This window comes from Panthera onca, chromosome B3 (assembly GCF_046562875.1).
Source record: "Panthera onca isolate mPanOnc1 chromosome B3, mPanOnc1 haplotype 2, whole genome shotgun sequence".
NCBI classification, from domain to species: Eukaryota; Metazoa; Chordata; class Mammalia; order Carnivora; family Felidae; genus Panthera; species Panthera onca.
This window is the reverse complement of record NC_138344.1, coordinates 65,042,085-65,064,736: the sequence shown is the minus strand read 5'-3', so window position 1 is coordinate 65,064,736 and position 22,652 is coordinate 65,042,085. Positions and strand designations below refer to the sequence as shown.

The window sequence follows — 22,652 nt, the reverse complement described above, 5'->3', positions numbered from 1 at the left end:
ATTTGGATCCTTTCTCTTTTCTTTTTGGTAAGTCTGGCTCAATTTTGTTTATTTGAAAGAACCAGCTTTTAGTTTTATTGGTCAATTCTACTGTTTTTTCTTTGCTTTTTTTTTTTTTCTATATAATTTATTTCTGCTCTAATCTTTATTATTTCCTTTCTTCTGTTGGCTTTCCCCTTTACTCATTTCTCCTTTTCTAGCTCCTTTAGGCGTAAGGTTATACTGTGTATTTGGGATCTTTCTGACTTCTTGAGATAAGCCTGAATTACAATGTTCTTTCCTTTAGAACTGCCTTTGCTGCATCTCAAAGGGTTTGGACTGTCATGTTTTTATTTTCATTTGCTTCCATGTATTTTTTTTATTTCTTCTTTAATTTCATGCTTAACACATTCATTCTATAATAGGATGTTCTTTAACATGCATGTATTTAGAGATTTCCAAAATTTTTCTTATGGTTGATTTCAAGTTTCACAGCATTATGATCTAAACATATGCATGGTATGATCTCAATCTTTTTGTACCTGTTGAGGGCAGATTTGTGACCCAGTATGTACTCTATGCTGAAGAATGTTCCATGTGCACTTGAGAAGAATGTGTATTCTGCTGCTTTAGGATGAAATGTTCTGAATATATACTAAATCCATCTGGTCCAGTGTGTCATTCAAAGCCATTGTTTCCTTGTTGATATTCTCAGATGATCTGTCCTTTGTTGTAAGTGGGATATTAAAGTCCCCTACTGTTATGGTATTATCATCAAGAAGTTTCTTTATGTTTGTTATTTATATACTTAAGTGTTCCACGTTGGGGTTGTAAATATTTGCAATTTTCAGATCTTCTTCATGAATAGACCCTTTAATTATAATATCCTCCTTCACCTCTTATTACATTCTTTGTTTTAAAATCTAGTTTGTCTGATATAAGTGGCTACTCTGGCTTAATTTTGACCTCCATTAGCATGATAGATGGTTCTCCATCCCCTCAATTTCAATCTGCAGGTGTGTTTAGTTCTAAAAGGAGTCTCTTGTAGGCAGCATATAGATGGATCTTGGTATTTTATCCATTCTGATACCCTATGTCTTTTGATTGGAGCATTTAGTCCATTTACAATTCAGAGTGATTACTGAAAGATATGGATTTAGTGATTATGTCACCCGTAGATTTGGTGTTTCTTGTGATGTTCTCTGATCCTCTGTAGTGTTTGTTGCTTTGGTCTTCATTTTTTTCCTCCACTCAAAGAGTCCCCCTTAAAATTTCTTGCAGGGCTGCTTAATGGTCACAAATTCCTTTACTTTTTGTCTGGGAAACTCTTTATCTCTCCTTTTATTCTGAATGACAGCCTTGCTGGATAAAGAATTCTTGGCTGCATATTTTTCCAATTCAGCACATTGAATATTGCCTGCCACTCTCTTCTGGACTGCCAAGTTTTGGTAGACAGATCCGCTGCTAACCTTATGTAAATACTAAGTAAGTTTTTATGTAAGTTCCTACCCTTGTAAATTAAGGACCTTTTGTCCTTAGCTGCTTTTGAATTCTCTCTTTACAGCTCTGTATTTTGCAACTTTCACTATGATGTGTTGTGGTGTTGACCTGTTTCTGTTGATTTTGAAGGGAGTTCTCTGTGCCTCTTGGACTTAAATGCCTGTTACCTTCCCCATATTAGCTAAGTTCTCAGCTATAATTTGTTCAAATAAACCTTCTCCCCTTTTTCCCCCACTCTTCTTCTTCTGGGATCCCTATGATATGGGTATTGTTTTGTTTTATGGAATCACTAAGTTCTCTAAGTCTGCCCTGGTGATCTAATAGTTTTCTTTCTCTCTTCTTTGTAGCTACATTATTTGCCATAATTTTATCTTCTATATCACCAAATCCCTTCCTTTGCTTCTTCAATTCTGTGACTGTATCAAGTTGGTTTTGCATCTCAGTTATAGCAATTTTTTAGGTCTTTGATCTCTAAAGCAAGGGTTTCTCTGGTGTCTTCTATACTTTTTTTCAAGCCCACATAGTAGCCTTATAACTTTTGTTCTAAATTCTTGTTCAGATATATTGCTATATCTGTTTTGAGCAGGTCTCTGGCTGTGATTTCTTCCTAAACTTTCTTTTGGGGAAAATTCATCCATCTTGTCATTTGGACTACATTTATGTCTTTTGTGTGTTTTAAAAGCTTGTTACGGGGGCGCCTGTGTGGCTCAGTCGGTTAAGCGTCCGACTTTGGCTCAGGTTGCAATTTGTGGGTTTGAACCCCACATCAGGCTCTGTGCTGACAGCTCAGAGATCCTGGAACCTTCTTTGGATTCTGCACCTTCCCCTCTCTGTCTCTCTCTCTCTCACAAATAAAACATTAACAATTTAAAAAAAATAAAAAATAAAAGCTTGTTATGTTTCCTGCACCTGAGAGTATTGCTATATTAAAAAGGGGTCATGCTCTGTTCAAGGCCTGGAACTCCAAGAAGTGTTTCTGGGGTATGCTGTGTGCACTCTGCTTTGTGGTCTGGCTGCCCTTTCTGACTGGACAGTCCTCTTCAGAGTTTCTTCTTGCTTGAAGTGGGGAGTGTTTGCACCTGTAACTAGGTGCGCTTTGACTTGTTTGTTGAAGTAAGCCTCACACCTGCTACGCTGTCCCCTTGCAACTGTGGAGCTCCTTCTGCCACTCCACAGATCAATTTCCTGGGTGTTCCAAGTGACCTGACTTCAATACAGCTGTGTTTGAAGGACAAGGAAAGCTTAGGGTCCCGCTACTTCTCTGCCACCTTAACTCCTCTCCAGGTGAAGCCTCTTAAAAGCAAGATTAGGCCTTCTCTAGATTAGAGAGATTCTCCTGCTGGCCTGAAAAGTAACTTTCATGTAGTGAGAGACCTGTGGCAGAGTCACAGGCAAAGAACTGGGAATGACCTTTTGGACCTGAGAGTGGCCCCTAGCCAGCAAGAGAAAGAGCTTAATCCTAAAGCTACAAAGAACAGAATTCTGCCAAAAATAATATGCACCTAAAAGAGACTCCTGCACTCTAGAAAGGGTCTGAGCTTGTTTGATCCCTTGATTGTAGCCCGTGAGATTTCTGACACACAGAAACAGTGAGATAATAAATACATGTTTTCTGAACCTGCTAAGTTTGCAGATATTTGTTACATAACAGGAAAAAACTAATACAAAATCCACCTTTTTCTAACCTTCCAACAGGTTATTCACATAATGGTTCAGGAGTAGATACTGTCTACTGGTTTAAGAGTCAAAAAAGAATGTGACTGGAATAAAATGATTTCAGCAAGTAAGGCATTTGAACCAGCTCAAACTTTTCAAACATTTAGGCAGAAATTAGTAGAGTAAGTAGGAGTTAGTTAGAATGCAATGTCAGGGCAGGGAAATATTTTTTTTTTAAAGGAGAAGAAACTTCATTCCATTAACAAACCACTCACCTTTAGCAATAACTAAACCAGTCCAAATTGTAGTGGGTCTTAATTAAAGAGACAGTAACTTGACCACTATCCTAATAAAGCAGTCAAAGTGTTAGGACACAATTTAATTGGAAGAAATGACTATGTTTACCAGCATAAATAATGTAAACAATCTCAAGGAACTAATTATAAGAGACTGGAAACCCTTCAGAGGGTTAATAATAAATTTAAATGTCAATCCTTGAGTTTGGTTGGCTATATGACTTATTCTAGAGTCAGTCCCAGTCATTTATGGGTTCCAAATATGATATTAGGACTTAATATGTAAATATAAAGAAGTTGTAAACTTTGAAAAAGAGGAAAATTAGTTTGAGAATTACCATAATGGCCTCTTACTTGAAACCTGTATATAATGAAATGAATTAAGTAAAAGTGGCACATAATTACACATTTTTTAGGTGTGAGCCCATGATGAAGAAGAGGAAATCTCTATTTCTTTTTAATACAGAAAGTTAAAATCGTCAACCAGCAAAGCAAAGTTGTACTGCGTTGAATTTCTTATCATCCTTGAAGAAATTTACCTGGGCTCACCTACGAAGAAAGGCACGCTAAAGACTGAGACACAAAAATGACTTCCGGAAAACTGCTAAGAAATGAAAAAGTACCAATGAGCCACATACTTTATTCCTTGTGAGCCAAGAACACATTAGTCATTTCAGAGAATTTATGTGAATAGATTTCATTCATGAGGACTTGAAAATTTAAATGTGAATGTCTGTGTCTGTGTGTGTATATTGGTAGATGTGTATTTGAATATTTTCATGTGAGTGTGTAAATATGAATGGAAAGACAGAAAGGACATAGAAAGAAATTCACCCAAGATTCTTTGCTTCTTACCTAAATGGATTTAAAAGCTGTGTCAACCACATTCTTACCAGCACACACACACACACAAAAACTAAAAAACAAAAACAACTGATTTGTAGTTTTATATGAGTAGATCATTTAGTGTAAAGGTTGTATTTCAAAGTCTCCTAACTGTTCTCCTTTATTACCAATCCAGGTAAACTTAAAAAAAAAATTCTTAAGGCTATCAACCTTAGCTAGCAAAGATATGAGACTAACAGTAAATACGTGAACTCCATTTTCTATCTAAAGTTTGAGTACTGGTCTGATATATCCACAGTGTTGATGGGACAGTGTGGATATCCTTTTTTTTAATGTTTGTTTATTTATGTTGAGAGAGAGAGAGAGAGAACACAAGAGAGGGCAGAGGGAGAAGGAGAAAGAGAGAGAGAGAGGGAGGGAGGGAGGTAGAGAATTTTAAGCAGGCTCCACACTCAGCACAGAGCCTGACACAGGGCACAATCCCATAAACCATGAAATCATGTCCTGAGCCAAAATCAAGACTTGGATGCTTAACTGACAGAGCCACCCAGGTATCCCTGTGGATATCTTTGATAGCTATTACTCATGAGCCTGTCATCATTCTAAATTTTTGTATTTGGAGGAACATGAAAAAATAATTTCCATCAATGTTGAGCAAATAATACACATGGCTTCTCTGGCTGATCAAATGAAAGTTAAGTTAAATCTCCTCCACCAGGGTAAAATCTAATTTTCCTATTGTAAGGGAATAGTTTTGGGAATATAAACAGGAGATTAGCACTACTTTCATCATCACTTTTTTCTATTCCACAATAACTAACTTAATTTAAAATTGTTTTACTACTCAAGTATACGTGTTCATTGTAGAAAAATTAGAAAATACAGAAAGTAAAAAGAACAAAATTAAAAGCATCCATAGCCTTCTACCTATTTTAGCTTTCTACTACCTATAAAAGTATCTAAAGCCTTCCCTTTATCTAAGCAAAATATGTGTGTGTGTGTATATGTGTGTATATGTATATATATATATATATATATATATGTATATGTATATATGTATGTATATACATGTGTGTATATGTAATATATATGCATATATGTAATTATATATACATGTATATATAATGTGTACCATGTATACATGTATACACATGTATATATAATTACATACACACATATACATACATATACGCATACATGTATAGCCTTTAAAAATACAAAAGCTCGGGGTGCCTGGGTGGCTCAGTCAGTAAAGCGTCCGACTTCCGCTCAGGTCATGATCTTGCGGTTTGTGAGTTTAAGCCCCGCATCAGGCTCTGTGCTTATAGCTCAGAGCCTGGAGCCTGCTTCAGATTCTGTGTCTCCCCTTCTCTCTGCCCATCCCATGCTCATGCTGTATGTCTCTGTTTCTCAATAATAAATAAATGTTAAAAAAAATTTAAAAATACAATAGCTAACATAAAACTTAAATGGAAATTCCTCTGGATAGCTAAATCACTCTGGGTTTTACAGCAACATAAGTTGGAGGGTGTAGCCAAGAGCCCCCCTGGGTCCTCTAAATTGCAGAGGGAAGCCCATGATATAGAGTAGGATACGGTGATATTTATCAACAATAATGTCTATATTTTCATAGATCCTAGCAATAAATACTTGTCACATATTTAATAGGTTAAATTTGTATTACAATATACTGATATGATACATATACACCTTGCTTCAGGGTGTAACTGCATTTCAGAATGGAACAGCAAGCTAATAAAAACTGTAGCAAGAAACAGTTTTACGACCCTCCATTGACTTGTGTTTTACATTATGTTATCTTATGGCAGACATCTGAATTAAAGGTTAACACACACTATTTAACAGTGTCTGAATGAATGTACAGTGCATGAATACATGCTTCTTGAAATTTTTTATCAGTTTTGATACTACACATGCTTTGTGATTTGGGTTAAGACATGACTTTAAGTGGGTGATGGCTCCTGCTTGACTCTTTTGAGTAATAGGAAATAACACATTTTGTTAGGATTCCTTCAATTAAGTGCATATCCACCATTAAAGCAATCTGTCATTATTTTAGCAATGTCATTAACATCTACAATATAATTCACAGGGGCTTTGTTCTTCTTTCAAAATTAGTAGCACATGCATTTATATAGAAAGCTTGAAATACAAAAACAAATTTAAGCAGCTTTCAACTCCAAGCTATACAAATATTTTTAAATGGATTACATAGAAGGTATGACTTTACTAAGAAAGAAAAGCCCACAGAAATTATATATCCATTAACATGGATTAATGATATAAAATATGAATTACTTTTCTTTCTAATGTGACAAATCAAGAAATACAGTTTAGTGTACTACTAAACGTACTTGGCCTAATGAAAATAATTTAAATTACTGGGCTACTGAAAGTAAAAATCAGTATATAAAATTTATGATTTTTATATATAAATATTATCAGTCTTTAGAAATATTTTGGAAAAATTTTAATGCATAACAATAATGTATTAAGTGCTTAATAAAAAAGATAAAATTTTATTAGCAAATTTATATGGCAACAGTCAACTTTAAATTGCTAAAATACATCTTATTTACTCCTGTGGATTCAGTAAATAGGTTAAGATTCAATTACAAATAATGCAAGGAGAAAGTTGAAGTTTACAAAACAGAGTAGAGGTTCGGCTACAATAAAAGTATATTTTTCTATAGGATGCCTGCGTGGCTCAGCTGGTTACACATCTGACTCTTGGTTTCGGCTCAGGTCATGATCTCATTGCTTCGTGAGTTTGAGCCCCGTGTCTGGCTCTGCGCTGACAGTGTGGAGCCTGCTTGGAACACTGTCTCACCCATTCTCTCTACCCCTTCCCCACTCATGCTGTTTCTGTCTCTCTCAAGAATCAATAAATAAACTTAAAAAAAGAGTATATTTCTCTATATTCAGAATATATATACATATATACATGTTCTATATATTTGTATATATAAAAAGTATATACTGTTGTATAAATATGAACTATAAAGTGATATTTATTTCCTGTTACCTAAAATTATTGACATGTATAAAAGCTTTCTTTGACAAAATTTTCATCTCTTGTCCACCTCAATGGGCTGTAGACCTGGGGCGACAAAGGAACTGAGAAAAAGAGACGACAGTATAGTAAGGCACAGGGGACCATGAGATACCGAGGTTTATTGTACATCTTCTTATATACGTTTTCAGGAAAAACAGATAAGCAATGATTAACAACAGAAGCTTAGCAAAGCATGTCAACAATGTACATCTGATTCAGCTATCATAAGTATATTGCATACGAGAGCAGCCTTACAGATACTTATGCTCCGATAAGAATCTTTACGATAGAAGCAAAGACAAAGAAGGGAGTGGGTGCACTGTGCTATATACAGCTGGCTTCCTTTAAGCAAAACATCCCTATCTATGTACTAAAGAACAGACCACACTTCCCGAGGGCAATTCACTCAAGTCCTTTCAGGTGATTTTTAACCTTAGGATCTTGAGTTTTCTCAGAGATCTTGGAGCCTGAACGAATATGCGCCTGTGGTCATTGTGGTGTTCTTGTTCCCACAATCACTGATAGTTAGGTTGCAAGTAAAATATCAAATGGAACTTAACGAGAAGCATAGAGACATTATAATCATTTCGTAGACCATAGAAATCTCTGGACTTGACCTGCTCTCTCTTGCAATGGCTCTTAGAATAATCTAGTACACGTTATAGATAGTTGGAGTCATGTCTTTTCTCCCTCAACAGAGTAAAAATTCTTTAAAGTAAGGATTACTATTCTGTGTCTTCCCAAAATTCTCACAGACTTTAGCCCAGCACTTTGCATGTTACAAATATTAAATTAATAAATGTCCTCCAATTATCTTAAATATGACATCCAAAATAATGCACTGCCGTGACCTCGATAGCTCTTTTTCCTCAAGATTCCTCATCTCAGCAAAATTTCCAACCATCTACCCTCTCAAGCAAAACACAGGGAGTTATCCACAGTTCTCTCTATAGTCTCAAATTCAGTCCAAATCCTACTTCAAATCCTGTACTTCTCAAATCTGTCTTTTTTTTGTTTCCACTACCCCATTTCTTGCTAAGCCCTCTTTTTCTTAGCATCCATCCCAACATGGTTATGCAATACCTTTCTGATTTTAACACTTGCAGTATATTTGAGTTCTATTTCCTGGGTGCAAAAACATAACCTTCTGTGATACTGAGGTAAGTTTGGTTCAGTCCATTGAGAATTTGTGAGCATTTCCCAAATTTGTCCCATAGTAACCAAGCTGCAACCTCCTTCAGCTCTCATTTCTCCCCAGAGTTTTGCCTTTTTCGTAATTTTGCCCATCAGGAGTGACTCACCATTTGTTTGTGGTAAAGCAAGAATTCTTAATGTTGCTTAAAGGATAAACCCAAGGAGGTGCCCAGATATCTCAGTCGGTTGAGCGCTAACTACGGCTCAGGTCATGATCTTGCAGTTCACAAGTTTGAGCCCCGCCTGGAGCCTCAGAGCCTGGAACCTCCTTCAGATTCTGTGTCTCCCTCTCTCTCTCTGTCCCTCCCCTGCTAGTACTCTATTTCTCTCTCAAAAATAAATACAAAACATTATTTGAAAAAAGGATAAACCTGAGACATTAAACATATACTGTATTAGATTAGGGCCAACAAGCACTTAAATGTGGAAATAAAATGCTACATAGACAGACAAGGATCAAATTTAAAGGATTACCAAGAGAGATCAAATCTGTGCTTTTTCTTCTTTGGGAGTTTTTAAGATACAGTGATAAATTTCTGGAAAACCACTTCTCTTAAAAGTTAGTGGTCTAAATTCAAATGAAGCTAATTATTTTACTTCATCTTCTGTACCAAATCTTTTTTCCCCTAAAATAACCACCTTAGAGAACAAAAATACTGTCCCAATGGTGAATTATTATAGTGTACTAAACTGAGTTCATTGCTTCTGAGGCTCTTTCATGTAACATCCACATAATCAACACAAGATAAGTAAGTATATCTCAAATTGCCTCTCTTGTGGAGAAAGATATAGTACATGGCAAAAGAAATTTTACCCTACAAATCTCATGATAAACAAATTCCCAATTTATTTTTTCATTCAACCAACACATATTTTCTAAGCCCTTACTGGTGAAAGCCAATGGACCATACATGGGCTACTTCCTCACACTTGATTTTCGATGCCTCATCAGGGTACAGAATTAGGTTCTCAAGCAAGGATAAAGGCAATCAACATATGGTATATAGTAATCATTTTGACATTACACAGGATTCATGTGGAGATACCCAGATAACAAGATAGCTATAATGGAAATATCATACCGTTTGGAATCAGAAGACCACAATCTAAACCATATGTTAGATTCACACTATTTTAACTTTTTAAAATCATCTAAACCATCTGCCCTGAATTTTTTTCCATTGAGTAAGCACTAAGCATTCCATTGAGGAAGGATTAAGTAAGATAATAGGTAGGTATTTGATACCTGCATGATATTCTGCATAATTGTTGCATTAGTCCTCACAATAATCTTAGAAGGCAGATACTGTTATTTTAATTTTATGGATAGGGAATCAGAAATACAGGGCGGAGAAGGAGGTACCACAGGCCAATTAATTAGTAAACAAGAGAATTTAGATGTAAACCAAGGTGGTGGTTTGACTTTAAAGTTAACACACTTTACTACAAAACATACTGTTTTCTTTATTAGATCATTATGAAGAATAAATAAGATAAATAAAAAACATGTCTTACAAAGCCTAACATACTATGTGAATTTAATGAAAATTGCTTATTGCTATTATTAGTCTATTACTAATCTGTTAAAGTTCTAATGTATTTCAGAGATTGCCACAATCTTGCTTATATTAGCAAACCAGAGAAGCGGGAAAGTTCCTCCCATATCCTTCCTGATTAAATGAAGAAAGAGTAGAAGCAAGAAAGGAAAATCCTATTACTACTCTCAGGCACTTTCACATAATATCTAATTAAACCCGAAAACACTCCCATTACTTAGGCATTCTTACCCCACTATAAGATAAGGAATATGTGATCCAGAAAAATAAAAGAAATTTCCTGTTTCCAATACACAGGAGGATGGATTTAAGCTCATATTCACCTGATTTAAGAGCCCAGTTCTTTCTGCCATATCACACTTTCTTAGAAGATAGGGGATGAGGTATCTTCACTATCTCTAAGATAATAATAACCCAGCTTACTATGTTTAGCATTTACTATAAATACATGTTTGAAGAATCTTTTCACTTGCTTAACAAAGAAAATGTCCTTATCTGGAGTTAAATCATGGATCTCTACTTCATTTATAATTTCTAGGAAACAATAGAAATTTGTGCCCCATTAGAATATTCAAATTAAAGTATAAAACCTTTTTCAAATGGCTAAAGGAAAAATTATGATTAATGGAATCATTTATAAATCAGAAGACCATATATATAGCAGACCATATAACTGCATTCTCATACTTTGCTGACTTAAAGATCAGTAATTTTCTTATCTTGAGATTAAAGTTTATGTGTATAAACTAGTTCCATTCACAGTTTTTAAGTTCCACTAAATTGAGAGAATGAGAAATTAAAATAGACATATATTTTTTCACTGTTACAAAACATACATACTTTTTTTTTACTATTACCTATACAGTTTTATTAGGTTCACTGTTTTTGTTAACTCACTGACTTTGAATGCAAACCTGTTGGTTGAAAAAAATTTCTACAATTAGCTTTAAATTAAGTTTTTCTTTCCATTTATACAGGTAATACCTGCCAATCTGCTTAAGCAGTTATTCACCTATTTACTATATATTCAATTTTTTCTCATTCATTTGAAAATCGTTTTTGAACATCTGATATGGACTGGCCCCTCAGACTGAGGTACAAGAGATGTGGAAGAATGTAGCAGACTTGATCTCTGCCATCCAAAGTTCACTGTCTAGTCTTGGGAGTTCAACTGAAAGAAGAGGATTATACAAGTAGTATCAACATTATGTAACCAATATTTTCATAGTAGAAGGTACTGGTTGCTATGTGAGTACTTGACAGGGAACCTAACTTAGTCTAAGGAGTCAAGTAAACCTTCTGGAAGTTGGAGCGTAACATCTAAGGGCTAAAAAAAGAATAGAAGGGTGAGAGAAAATGATGTGGAGTAGGCGGTACTCCAAGAGAGAATAACCAAATTGCATATGGTCTGGTTTCCCACAGTGGCCATGATAGATACCATTCATTAGGCCCTATCTTTTAAAGAATAATCTATGCCTGCAGAAAAAGTATTTTGTGGACTTCAGTAGAAATACCATAGTAAGTACAGAAGCCATGTTTGAACAGCATTCTGAACCATGATTCTACAATATATGGTCTTAAACTAGGATTGAGCATAACTGTCAATACCAAGTGATATATTATCACCTTTAGATAATCAGGCATCATGTTCTATTAATTGGCATGCCAAGTACTTGATAGCACCAGATATTATGGTTAATGCAAATGATTATTTTTCCTGTGAGTTTAATTAAGAGTCTCCATATTGATGTAATTAAAACCGCAGTGGCATTTGAAATGCATCACCTAAATAAAGTACCATAAGATTTACTCTACTAAGATTTGTAAGAGATCTCAGTAATTGCAATTTGCATTATTTTCTTTCACATATGTATTTCTCTGAAGAAATCAGTCACTGCATATATGTATGGCCATATTATCATCAAGTATTTCATTATTTTCATGGACAAAATTGTTCACTAATAGCACATCAACATTAGATGTAGGAACAAATGTTTTTTCAATATTTAAATTTAGGAGTTCTCATTGCCCATTATCTATCTATTAAGAATTACAAGTTCCAGTTTAACAGAGAATTCCATGTTAATCGCATGCTTTATAATGAGACTGTTTGTTATCCCTAGCCTGCAACACACTTGATTAAAACCTTCAGTGTACTCACCAAGCTGATATTTTTTACCTACTGCCTTCACCTCTGGTACAGTGTAATTTTCAAAAAGCAAAATGAAGAAGAGTATCATTTATTGTTAACTTTTTCTATAGATATCCTGTGTGCTTGTAACTCTCTGACATGTACAGGTAGCCCACACAGGACAAAGAAAACATCACCCGTAACAAAGGAGCCATTTATATCTCTGCAATCCAAATCAGATCCTGCCCCAATGGCACCCTAGACTACATGTACACATATGGAAAATTGTCAATTCAGTAATGGCAGGTAATTTCCATTCTATTTAGGAAACTGAGGCTTAAAATGGTTAAACAATGGTGGTGTATGATTTAAACCCAAACAAATGATCCAAACTCTGCAATAATAATCTACATGCTACTAACTCTCAGGTGTTAAAAAAGAAAAGAATTTCTTTAATTAAACGTTACTTGATTTTTTCATGGGTAACAAATATAAATAAATAAGCATAGTAAGTCCCCCAAATACTGTCTTGAGTCCTATAAGTTCTAACCATCTCCCACCCGTATTTCCAGAAAGGAAAAAAAAAAAGGAAATCCAAATAGTAACTTTGAAACACTGCATTTTACCTCTGCTTACTAAAACTCTAGCAGTAAAGAAATATTTGCATCATAATATTATGGAAATATAGTAAACATAACATAGGGTCGTTTTACTGGAGAAGCAGTTTTTTCAAAGCAAACAGGGAGGAAAGAACAGATGTATAATAAAATGAAACCACCACATGAAACTTTATTTGATCCTATTGTGATCGCCCACATGGTGTGGTACAAGAATATGTAACTACTCCCTGTTCTGGTTACTTCTGAGCATATCACTATACAAAATTATTATATCCAGTGGCTATTCATAATGTAGAGAATGAATATTTTATTCACAGAAAGCAGATGAAGATTTCAGTCCTGAACTTTTAATTTTTTCTTTGTGTGTATCTATGACTACTCAAAAGCTCAATCATAATTTCTGAGGCACACTTCCAAATCTTTTTCACATCTATGAAGTAAGTTTATCTTCAGGCCTCTGAGAAGTAATTAAGATTACTCCTACTTTACAAATAGGGAAACAGGGTCATAGATCAATGTAACTTACTTAAGTGAACAGACTTGCAACAAGATGGTACCTTAAAAATGATTAACTGCCTTCTTTTCAAAACTATCATTGAAATGGCTATCCATGTATAAAAAGAGAGAGCCTATATCAGCATTGGATACTGTCCATGGGAACATCATGCATTAGAATTCCTTAGTGGTCTGCTACTGCAGACATTACTAGAATGAAGGACCGGCTCAACCCATTATCACTCTGGAGCATCTAAAAAGTGAGTACACGGAATCCCAGCATAAATCCATAAACACCTTCTAATTTGATTGGGTGAGGATAACTAGAGGCCACTGTGAGCAGGGATCACACGACAAGTCTTTTTCTCCTACGGTACCCATCCCAGAATGAAAGCACTGCCACAGCTAAATCCTGCCGAAGACAGCTACGGTGAGTTTAAAACATAGCCCCCCAGGGCACCTGCAGGCTCAGTCGATAAAGCATCCCACTCTTGATTTCTGCTTAGGTCATGATCTCAGAATTCATGAGATCTGCTGCTTGGGATTCTCTCTTCCTCTCTCTCTTCCCTTCCTCCCGCTCATATATGTGAGGCAAGAATGCTTGTTCAAGGGGACCAAAGACCCTCATGGAACCATGAGGCCAGGGAATAGCACTTCGTCCCCCGATATATACATATCCTAGGCAACACAGATTGAAAAGATCTGTATTTTGTTATGTTTCCTTGGAACTACATAATAGGGGGGAAATTCATACGTTCATTCCAGAATAAAACAAACAAAAAACTACATTATCTCTAAAAGGAAAAAAAAAATCATATTGTCTTCAGTTATTTCTCTAACACAAACTTTCCAGGACAAAACGGAGCATGAGCTACAGTTTTGAGAGAGAGACATTTCTCTCAAACGTTTAAAAAAACGAATAAAACATAGCCTCCATAACATTTTGCAATTGTTTTATTTAAATGATGACATATTTTTCCCCTTCATATTGATCTACCTTTCAAAACATCTGCATATTTTCATATGCCAAGAGATGTTTCTTGTTTTGTTTTTCCTATTTGTTTCGGGTGCCTCTATGTTTGATAATATCGGGATATTGGGTAAATTTTGTCTGAAAAGTGTGATTCTATGTTTAACTGTGCCTTTGAGGTCCAGAAGGAGAAGTAAGGAGAAAGTTAATAGTTAGCTATAGTTTTACTTTGTCGGATCAGAAATTCCGATAACCCAAAGGGAAACATCCTAGAACTGAATTTGAGTATTGCCCCCATTTTGGGGAGGGAGGGTGTGTTGTTATAGTTACCTTCTGCTAGGTAAGGAAAATAAAAGGCAGATAAAATACACACACACACACACACACACACACACACACACACACACACACACCAAAGCAATCATTGGGATTTTAAATGAAATTTCTAAATTTAAGAGAAACAGAAAATAGAGGAGAAAAAAAGTAAGGAGAAGAAGGAAGAAGATAAATTTTCTGGGCTGAAGAAAGATACACCTGGGGACTGAAGGATACCAAATATATAAATACCAATACCAAATATTTAAGCTTTGGATGGAAGGGACCACAAACAATCACAAAGAAGGAAGAACCGGGTAAGGAGAGATAAAAATATCAGTTGGTTAATAAGTCTGAATGGAGAACCTGACTTAAATCTGAGGCTGCAGCAGCATTCCCAATGGATTAATCATGAATCAGACAGATACACCCATATAGTCACTAGCACAGCAGTGTGACTGCAGGACTCCAACACAGGGGTTTACACTTACCACAGGGGTGAGAGAACACCGGACATATATCCTCTCTGTAGGCAGGATGTACTAAAAAGAGAGAGAGAGAAATGTTCAGAAGGATCTCACCATCATTTGCCAAACTCACAAATCAAACAAGTAACTCCTTGGAGGGAATGTACAAAATGGGAAGAATGCTGACTTGAGGGGACCAAAGACCCACATGGAACCATGAGGCCAGGGAATAATGCTTCCTTCCCACATATAAACATATCCTAGGCAATACAGACTGAAAAGATACATATATTTTTTTATATTTTCTTGGAATCACACAATAGGGAGGAATTTCATCCATCCATTCCAGCAAAAAATAAACAAAACACATTAATCTCTAAAAGGAAAAAAAGAATAATCAAGTTGTCCTCAGGTTTTTTTTTTTTTTTTCTCTCTGTAACATGAACTTTCCAGGACAAAATGAAGCAATAGCTAAAGAGTTTTAAAAAATAAAATGACACTAAGCCAAGAACTAACAGAAATATATTGCCAGGCATATTATAAGAATAAAATAAATATGTTGCCAAAAACACAGAGCTCAGAAACCTGCCACCCACATTATAGTCCTTAAAAATTATCCAAAGCCATCTTCCAGCTGATGGAGAAGTGGATCTAACACACTTAAAAATATGAGCTGTTATATTATAAAGGGACAGTGGTAATACTCAAAAATATTATATCACAGCATTGCTTGACTATTTCTTATACATATGTCCATCAAATTTCATGCAAATGTCATAATATTAAATATTGAAAAAGAAAATATATGTTCTAAAAATGAACAATAACCTGAATTTTGAAATTCAGAATTATGCTACAATGAGCTGGAAATTTCAACATGGTAGGTATGTGGGAGGAAGCAACTAAAGTACAAGTACCTGAATTTTTCATTTTCTTGAAATCACTAGAAATTCCTTCATTTTTAATTTAATAATTAGAAAAATGTATTTAATATATTAAAGAATACTAGTAAATATATCTTCCTTCCATATTTCAATGGACCAACAAAATAAAACAAATTAAAATATCTGAATATTGACACTACTGGGTGGCTCAGTCAAGTGAGCATCCAACTCTTGATTTTGGCTCAGATTATGCTCCCAGGGTCATGAGATCAAGCCCGGCTCAGCATGGAGCCTGCTTGAGATTCTCTCCCTCTCTCTCCCTCTCTCTCAAATAAAATATATATATATTTTAGTTATATATATATATAACTGAATATTAAAATAAAAAGAAAACAAATTATGGAGTTGTGAGTTGAAAAATAAATCAAAGTTTAAATGATGGGCTAGACATAAGTTAATAAAAATTTTAAAGGAGTATGTATAAATTGACTAATTTAGACAAAGATATACTCACCACATACATTTTGTGTTTTTAGTAAAAAAAGAAAAAAAAGTGACTGAAAAGTTAAAGATTAGATGAATAGCTACTAAATAGCAAATGACAATTAAAAATAATATGTAAAATAAACATAAGAAATGATTCTTTCAAAATTGTAAAATGAAAAAAGATCATAAATTTAAAAAATACGGAGCAAAGAAAAATCAAGAATGAGTTTAAATCATAGAATAACACTATATGCAAAATAATGACTCTCTTTTTGAAAAAATTCACTGAGAAGGTCAGTTTTCTGGAAAAACATAAACTATAAAATTGATGCATAAAATAAGTAGATAATGCTTTTATAAGAAATTTTTCTAAGTTATCAAGGCATTATACTCAAATATGTCTTCATGCATTGATATATTTAGAGATTAGGCTTTCCAGAATTTTAAAGAGTAAATGATTCCCATATCATATAAATAATTCTAAAAAGTAGAAATAAATTAAGATATTCATAATTCACTTTTATATAGTTAGCGTAATGAAAATGTGGGAAAAAATGTATATTAAAAAAAAAACAATGGCTGACAGCTAAGACCTCTCTGAGTCTTTATTTCAGTCCTTGGTTTAATTTATTTTCTTGTTGTAAATAAGAATTATACTCACAGAAGGTATTACTAAAAAATTTCAGCTAGGGCTTTAATAGGGCTTCCAATGAATTTATTAATTATTAGTGTAAATATTAATATCTTTACATGTCAAGTTGTCCAATACAAGAAGAGGATATAACTTTGCATTTTCTGAGCTTTAAGCATCCTTTAATACAGTTTTAATTATTCCCCAAAGAAATTCCAGGAATTCTTTGTTTAAATATAAAATACTTTACACTTTTTTTGATAATGCTAAGTAAAATCTTGTATTTTGTTAAATTCTCTGGTTGCTTGTTACTATTGACTTCTCATTAATAACTATCATAAGTCAATCTTACATTTGGAACCAGTCATAACAATAATTCTGAATATATGGTCAGAAAAATTATAGTGGAATATGAAAATAAAATAGACATTTACCAGTTATTGGCTGACAAATATTCTGAAATATTAAAATATGCAATTCAAACAGAAGAAGAGTGAATTCAGGAGTAAACAGCAATAATGATCAAACTTTTTTTTAGAAAATTCATTATTAGGTCTACATAAGTGGGTTTTTTTAAGTTTATTAATAATAATCTGACAGTAAAATTTCAGATGATACCAACATGGGAAGTTGGGGATACAGATGAAAACATAAATATGCTACTGTTCTTGATTTATATAAAGAGAATATACATAATGACCAGAATATGATAGAAAAATATAAGTTCAACTATGTTTATTAAAAATCTGAAAGTCTCTTTTCTCTTCCTTTGCAGAGACAGAGGAATGAGCCAGCTCTATTGATACATTCAGCATGGCTGGGGCCAAGGAAGCAGCTGAATGTTAGAATTTGGGTTGAATATAGACAGCTTGATTGACTAAATGAATATAATGAAGGTAATGGGAACAACCTTCCTCTTTGTCAAAGAAATAAATTATAAATATAAAAGGGGGGAGGGCTAGAATAAACCCTGTGATGTTAGCTTGGTATTAAGAGTGTTAGTGTGAACACAAAGTTTTTTACATAGAAAGAAAAATATAGAAATAAGTATAGAGATATATGTGGACACGCATGTTTCCTAGCTCTGTCCTAGAAGCAATGACTCCTCAGTAACAATGAGTCACTGAGCCTCCAAATCTTCATTTCCATACTGCTCTTCATTAAAAAGAATTAGAAACCCTTGGACAAATGACTGTGTCAGAAAATAACTCCTCAAAGAATGAAGTGGACAGATAAAAGAACACAAAAGCAATCTGGAAGGGCCAAATCTCAGAAAATCTAAGTATGAACATAAAGAAAAAGATACTAATGGATTATAACCCATTGAATAAAAGGGGACTCCATGACTCTACACTAATATTAAAAAAAGAGCAATACCTGGGGGAGACTACTTTATTTTACAAAAGAATGCCAAGTAATAAATCTGGGGGAAAAAATGGAATTGATAAACCCCTTTGATAATCATCATAATAATTATTTCAGGCAAATATCAGCAACGGATACTAAAGATGGTAGGCAAAATTTTGATGAAAACCAGGATATTTACAAAGTATCCCTCTAAACAATGGCATACCCTAATTCTAATCCTGAAAAAACAAGACAAATCCAAAATGAGGAACATTATACAAAACAAATGGGTCTATATTAAATATATATATATATATGTGTGTGTATATATATATATGTGTGTGATGAGGAACATTGTACAAAACAAATGGGTCTATATTAAATATATATATATGTGTGTGTGTATACATATATATATATATATATATATATATATACACATATATATATATATATATCAAGTTGATGAAATTCAAGAAAAGATTAATAGAGTGTTCCATATTGAAAAAGACTGTAGACCCATGATGATGATTCTTAAATACAATTTATGGCACCTGACTGGATATCGGACTGGGAAAAAATAGAGGGCATTATTAGAACAGCCAATATATTTTACTGGTGATATTATATCAATGTTAATTTCCTTATAGGATGATTATAATGTGTTATCTAGGAGAGTATCCTTGTTTAAAGAAGTGCACACTGAAATATTAAGAGGCAATGGACCACTTACTCTCAGGAATTTCAGCCAAAAGTATATATGTATGTGTGACTAATGTAGTAAAAATTTATTCTTATTTTTTTAAGTTTATTTATTTCTTTTGAAAATAGAGCACAGCAGAGAGAGAGGGAGAGAGAGAGGGAATCCCAAGCAGGCTCCACACTGTCAGTGCAGAGCCTGATATGGGGCTCAAACTCACAAACCAACAGATTAGGATCTGAGCCGAAGCCAAGAGTTGGACGCTTAACTGACTGAGCCACCCAGGCATTCCCCCCTCATTTTTTTTTTAAACAGCCAGAATCTGGGTGAAGGGCTTATGGGAGTTCTTTGTATAATTATTACAACCTTTCTGTAACTTAGAAATTATTTACAAATAAGTAAAAGCATTTAAGGGTGGCTAATATAGAAAGAAATATAATGAACAATTTTCAAACCCAGAGAGAAAAAAAAAGACAGAAAAATGAAAGAACAAAAAAGGAAGTCTATAAAGTAAAATATATCAAAAAAAGAAAAGATTTTTAAAAAGCCCAAGCATATCAGTAATTAGCATAAATAATTATTCAACCTCACTTTTTTTAAAAAAGAGACTAATACAGCTATAAAAAAAAAGCAAACTGCCATTATATGGTGATTATAGGACACACACCTAAAACAACATGACTCAGGGAAATTGTAAATACATAAAAAGAAAAGTATACACTTTTATAATTTAAAAAGTTAATGTAGCAATATTAATCTCATTCAACATAAAATTAAAGCAAATTCATTAAAAGAGACTAGCAGTTTATATTTATAAAATAAATAATAAATTGAGAAGATACAGTATCTATAAACCTTTTGTACTTAAAATATACCTTCAAATATGCAAAGCATATTTGCATAGGATAGTACAACAACAAGGAGAAATACATTAATAGATATACAATATTGGTGGGAGACTTCAGAAAATTCTTAGGAACCAGCATGAGGAGAAAGAAACTATAGAGAGATTTGAAAAATATTCAACATATAAAATATTCAACATACATTCTTTGAAAAACATTTGAGGAGAACCTGGGTGGCTCAGTCAGTTAAGCATACGACTTCAGCTCAGGTCATGGTCTCGCGGTTCATGGGTTCAAGCCCTGTGCCAGGCTCTGTGCTGACAGCTCAGTCTGGAGCTTGCTTTGGATTCTGTGTCTCCGTCTCTCTCTGCCCCACCCCCCACTCACACTGTCTCTCTCCGTCAAAAAGCAATAAACATTAAAAAATTAAAAATAAAATTAAATAAATAACATTAGAAACAAATGTAGAAATTGACCATTTTCTAGACAACAGGCAAGATGAATCATGTAGTTTGCTCAATGACTACATTGTAACTAAAAAGCATTTATTTATAGAATGTAACAAAGGAGAATCTAAAAATGTAAATTAAATGTTAATTCATTATGAAATAAAATTATATAACATCCTAGTTTAACCTGAAAAGAATGCGATTAATGTTAACATTCATTTATAAATGTAAAGATGGCACTTAAACTGGAAACCAAGAGGAATGCCCTTGACTTAATAAAAGGTATGAACCAGGGGTGCCTGCGTGACTCAGTCAGTTAAGCAACTAACTTCAACTCAGGTCATTATCTCACAGCTGTGAGTTTGAGCCCCGCATCGGGCTCTGTGCTGACAGCTTAGAGCCTGGAGCCTGCTTTGGATTCTGTCTCCCTCTCTCTCTCTGCCCCTCTCCCACTCGTTCTCTCTCTTTCCCAAAAACAAACATTAAAAAACATTTTTTTTAAAGAATTTAAATGAAAAATAAAATAAATAAAAATAAAAGGTATGAACCAAAACCCATAGCAGTCATTATGCTTAATGGTGAAATATCACAAGTCTTCCAATTAAAGTCAGGAATGAAATAAGGATGCTGTCATTAAGGATACTCTTACTGCATTATAACTTATATAAATAAAACTAGATGATCTGGTCTCCAAGTAACATAAGAAAAAGAAGATTAAGATATTGGAAAGGAAGAGATAGGTGTCTGTTATGTGTAGAGTGTGCAATTACCTAACCTAGAAAACAAATGACAAATCAAGTATGAGCTACTAACATTAGTATTTAGCAAGGTGACTGGATACAAGATTAACATATAAAAACAAATGGCTTGTCTATAGTCTAGTGTGGAAAAAAACAGGTAACCAAACAAATCGGAACAAAACAAACTGTTTTGTTATGATGGTGGTGGTTATAAGTAAGGGATTTCAGAAACCACATTATTAAATTCCATGACAACAGGAACAAAAAAATGACATAGCTCCCAAGACTATAATAACATAGTGAAACTGTAATCTGTTTTAAAAATAATTTATCTTTAAGAAAACTCAGTTAACTTACTGTGGAATCATGTACATTAGTTAGTACCCCTTTTGTACCACTGTTAATTTTTGCAGTAATATATTTATCTACAACTGTAGTTTTTAGACAACTAAGCTACATAAACAGTCTTATGTGAAAAACAAGAATTACTAAAACGTTTATTAAAAATAAAAGAATTTAGGGATACCTGGGTGGCTCAGTCGGTTAAGTGTCAGGCTTTGGGTCAGGTCATGATCTCACAGATCGTGGGTTCATGCCCCACGTCGGGCTCTGTGCTGACACCTCAGAGCCTGGAGTCTGCTTCAAATTCTGTGTCTCCCTCTCTCTGCCCCTTCCCCAGCTAACACTGTCTCTCTCTCTTTCTCTCTCTCTCAAAAATAAACAATCATTAAAAAAAAAGATTTAAAAAATAAAAATAAGAATTTATATCTTCTATTGCAGTCTAAAACTTAAGGACAAATGGATACTTTTGAAACATTACTTGGCCCTTTGAAAGTGAGCTAGAAATTGAGCTGGAAGTTGATTTCTATTTCTAGAGAAAAAAATGCATATTTCTAATCTTATGTCATTTTTATAATGAGGGGCTTTTGTTATGGACGGAATGTTTGTATCTTACCAAGATTTGTATGCTGAAATCCTAACCCCAAGGAAGTATTTGGAGTTGGGGCCTTTGGGAGGTGATCAGTTCATGAAGGTAGAGACCTCATGCTGGGATTAGTGCCCTTATGAAAGAGACCCCAGAGAGCTCTCTTGCCTTTTCTGCCATGTGAGAACACAGTACGAAGATGGCTGTCATCTATAAATCAGGAAACGGGCAGGTCCTTAGCAGATAGCAAATCTGCCTATGTCTTGATATTAGACTTCCCAGCCTCCAGAATTGTGAGAAATAAATGTTTGCTGTTGAAGCCCCCCTTGTCTATGATATTTTTGTTAAAGCAGCCTTAACTAAGTTTCCATATCTTTCATCCCAACCAGCAATAACCAATTTGAACATATGATACAAATCTCATTCATAAGAGTAACAAAAATCATAATGTACCTGGGAATAGTATTAAAACTTTTATACATAAAACTATATATTTTTACTGAAGGGCATAAAAGAAGACTAAGGAGAAATACCACTTCAACTG

General features: G+C 34.2%; 1 protein-coding gene across 5 annotated transcripts in view; it reads right to left on the bottom strand.

Annotated features, from left to right (window-relative positions):
* Positions 1 to 22,652, bottom strand: part of LOC132669294 (uncharacterized) — a 609,352-nt gene that overhangs the window by 225,614 nt on the left and 361,086 nt on the right. For all 5 annotated transcript variants that reach the window (XR_013556249.1, XM_081795889.1, XM_081795890.1 and 2 more), the window contains one exon: positions 15,126 to 15,176. Coding sequence is in view for 4 of the 5 variants with exons in the window: in XM_081795889.1 (XP_081652015.1) it covers positions 15,126 to 15,176 (51 nt within the window). In the remaining variant the exon portion in view is untranslated. The remainder of the gene's footprint in view (positions 1 to 15,125; positions 15,177 to 22,652) is intronic.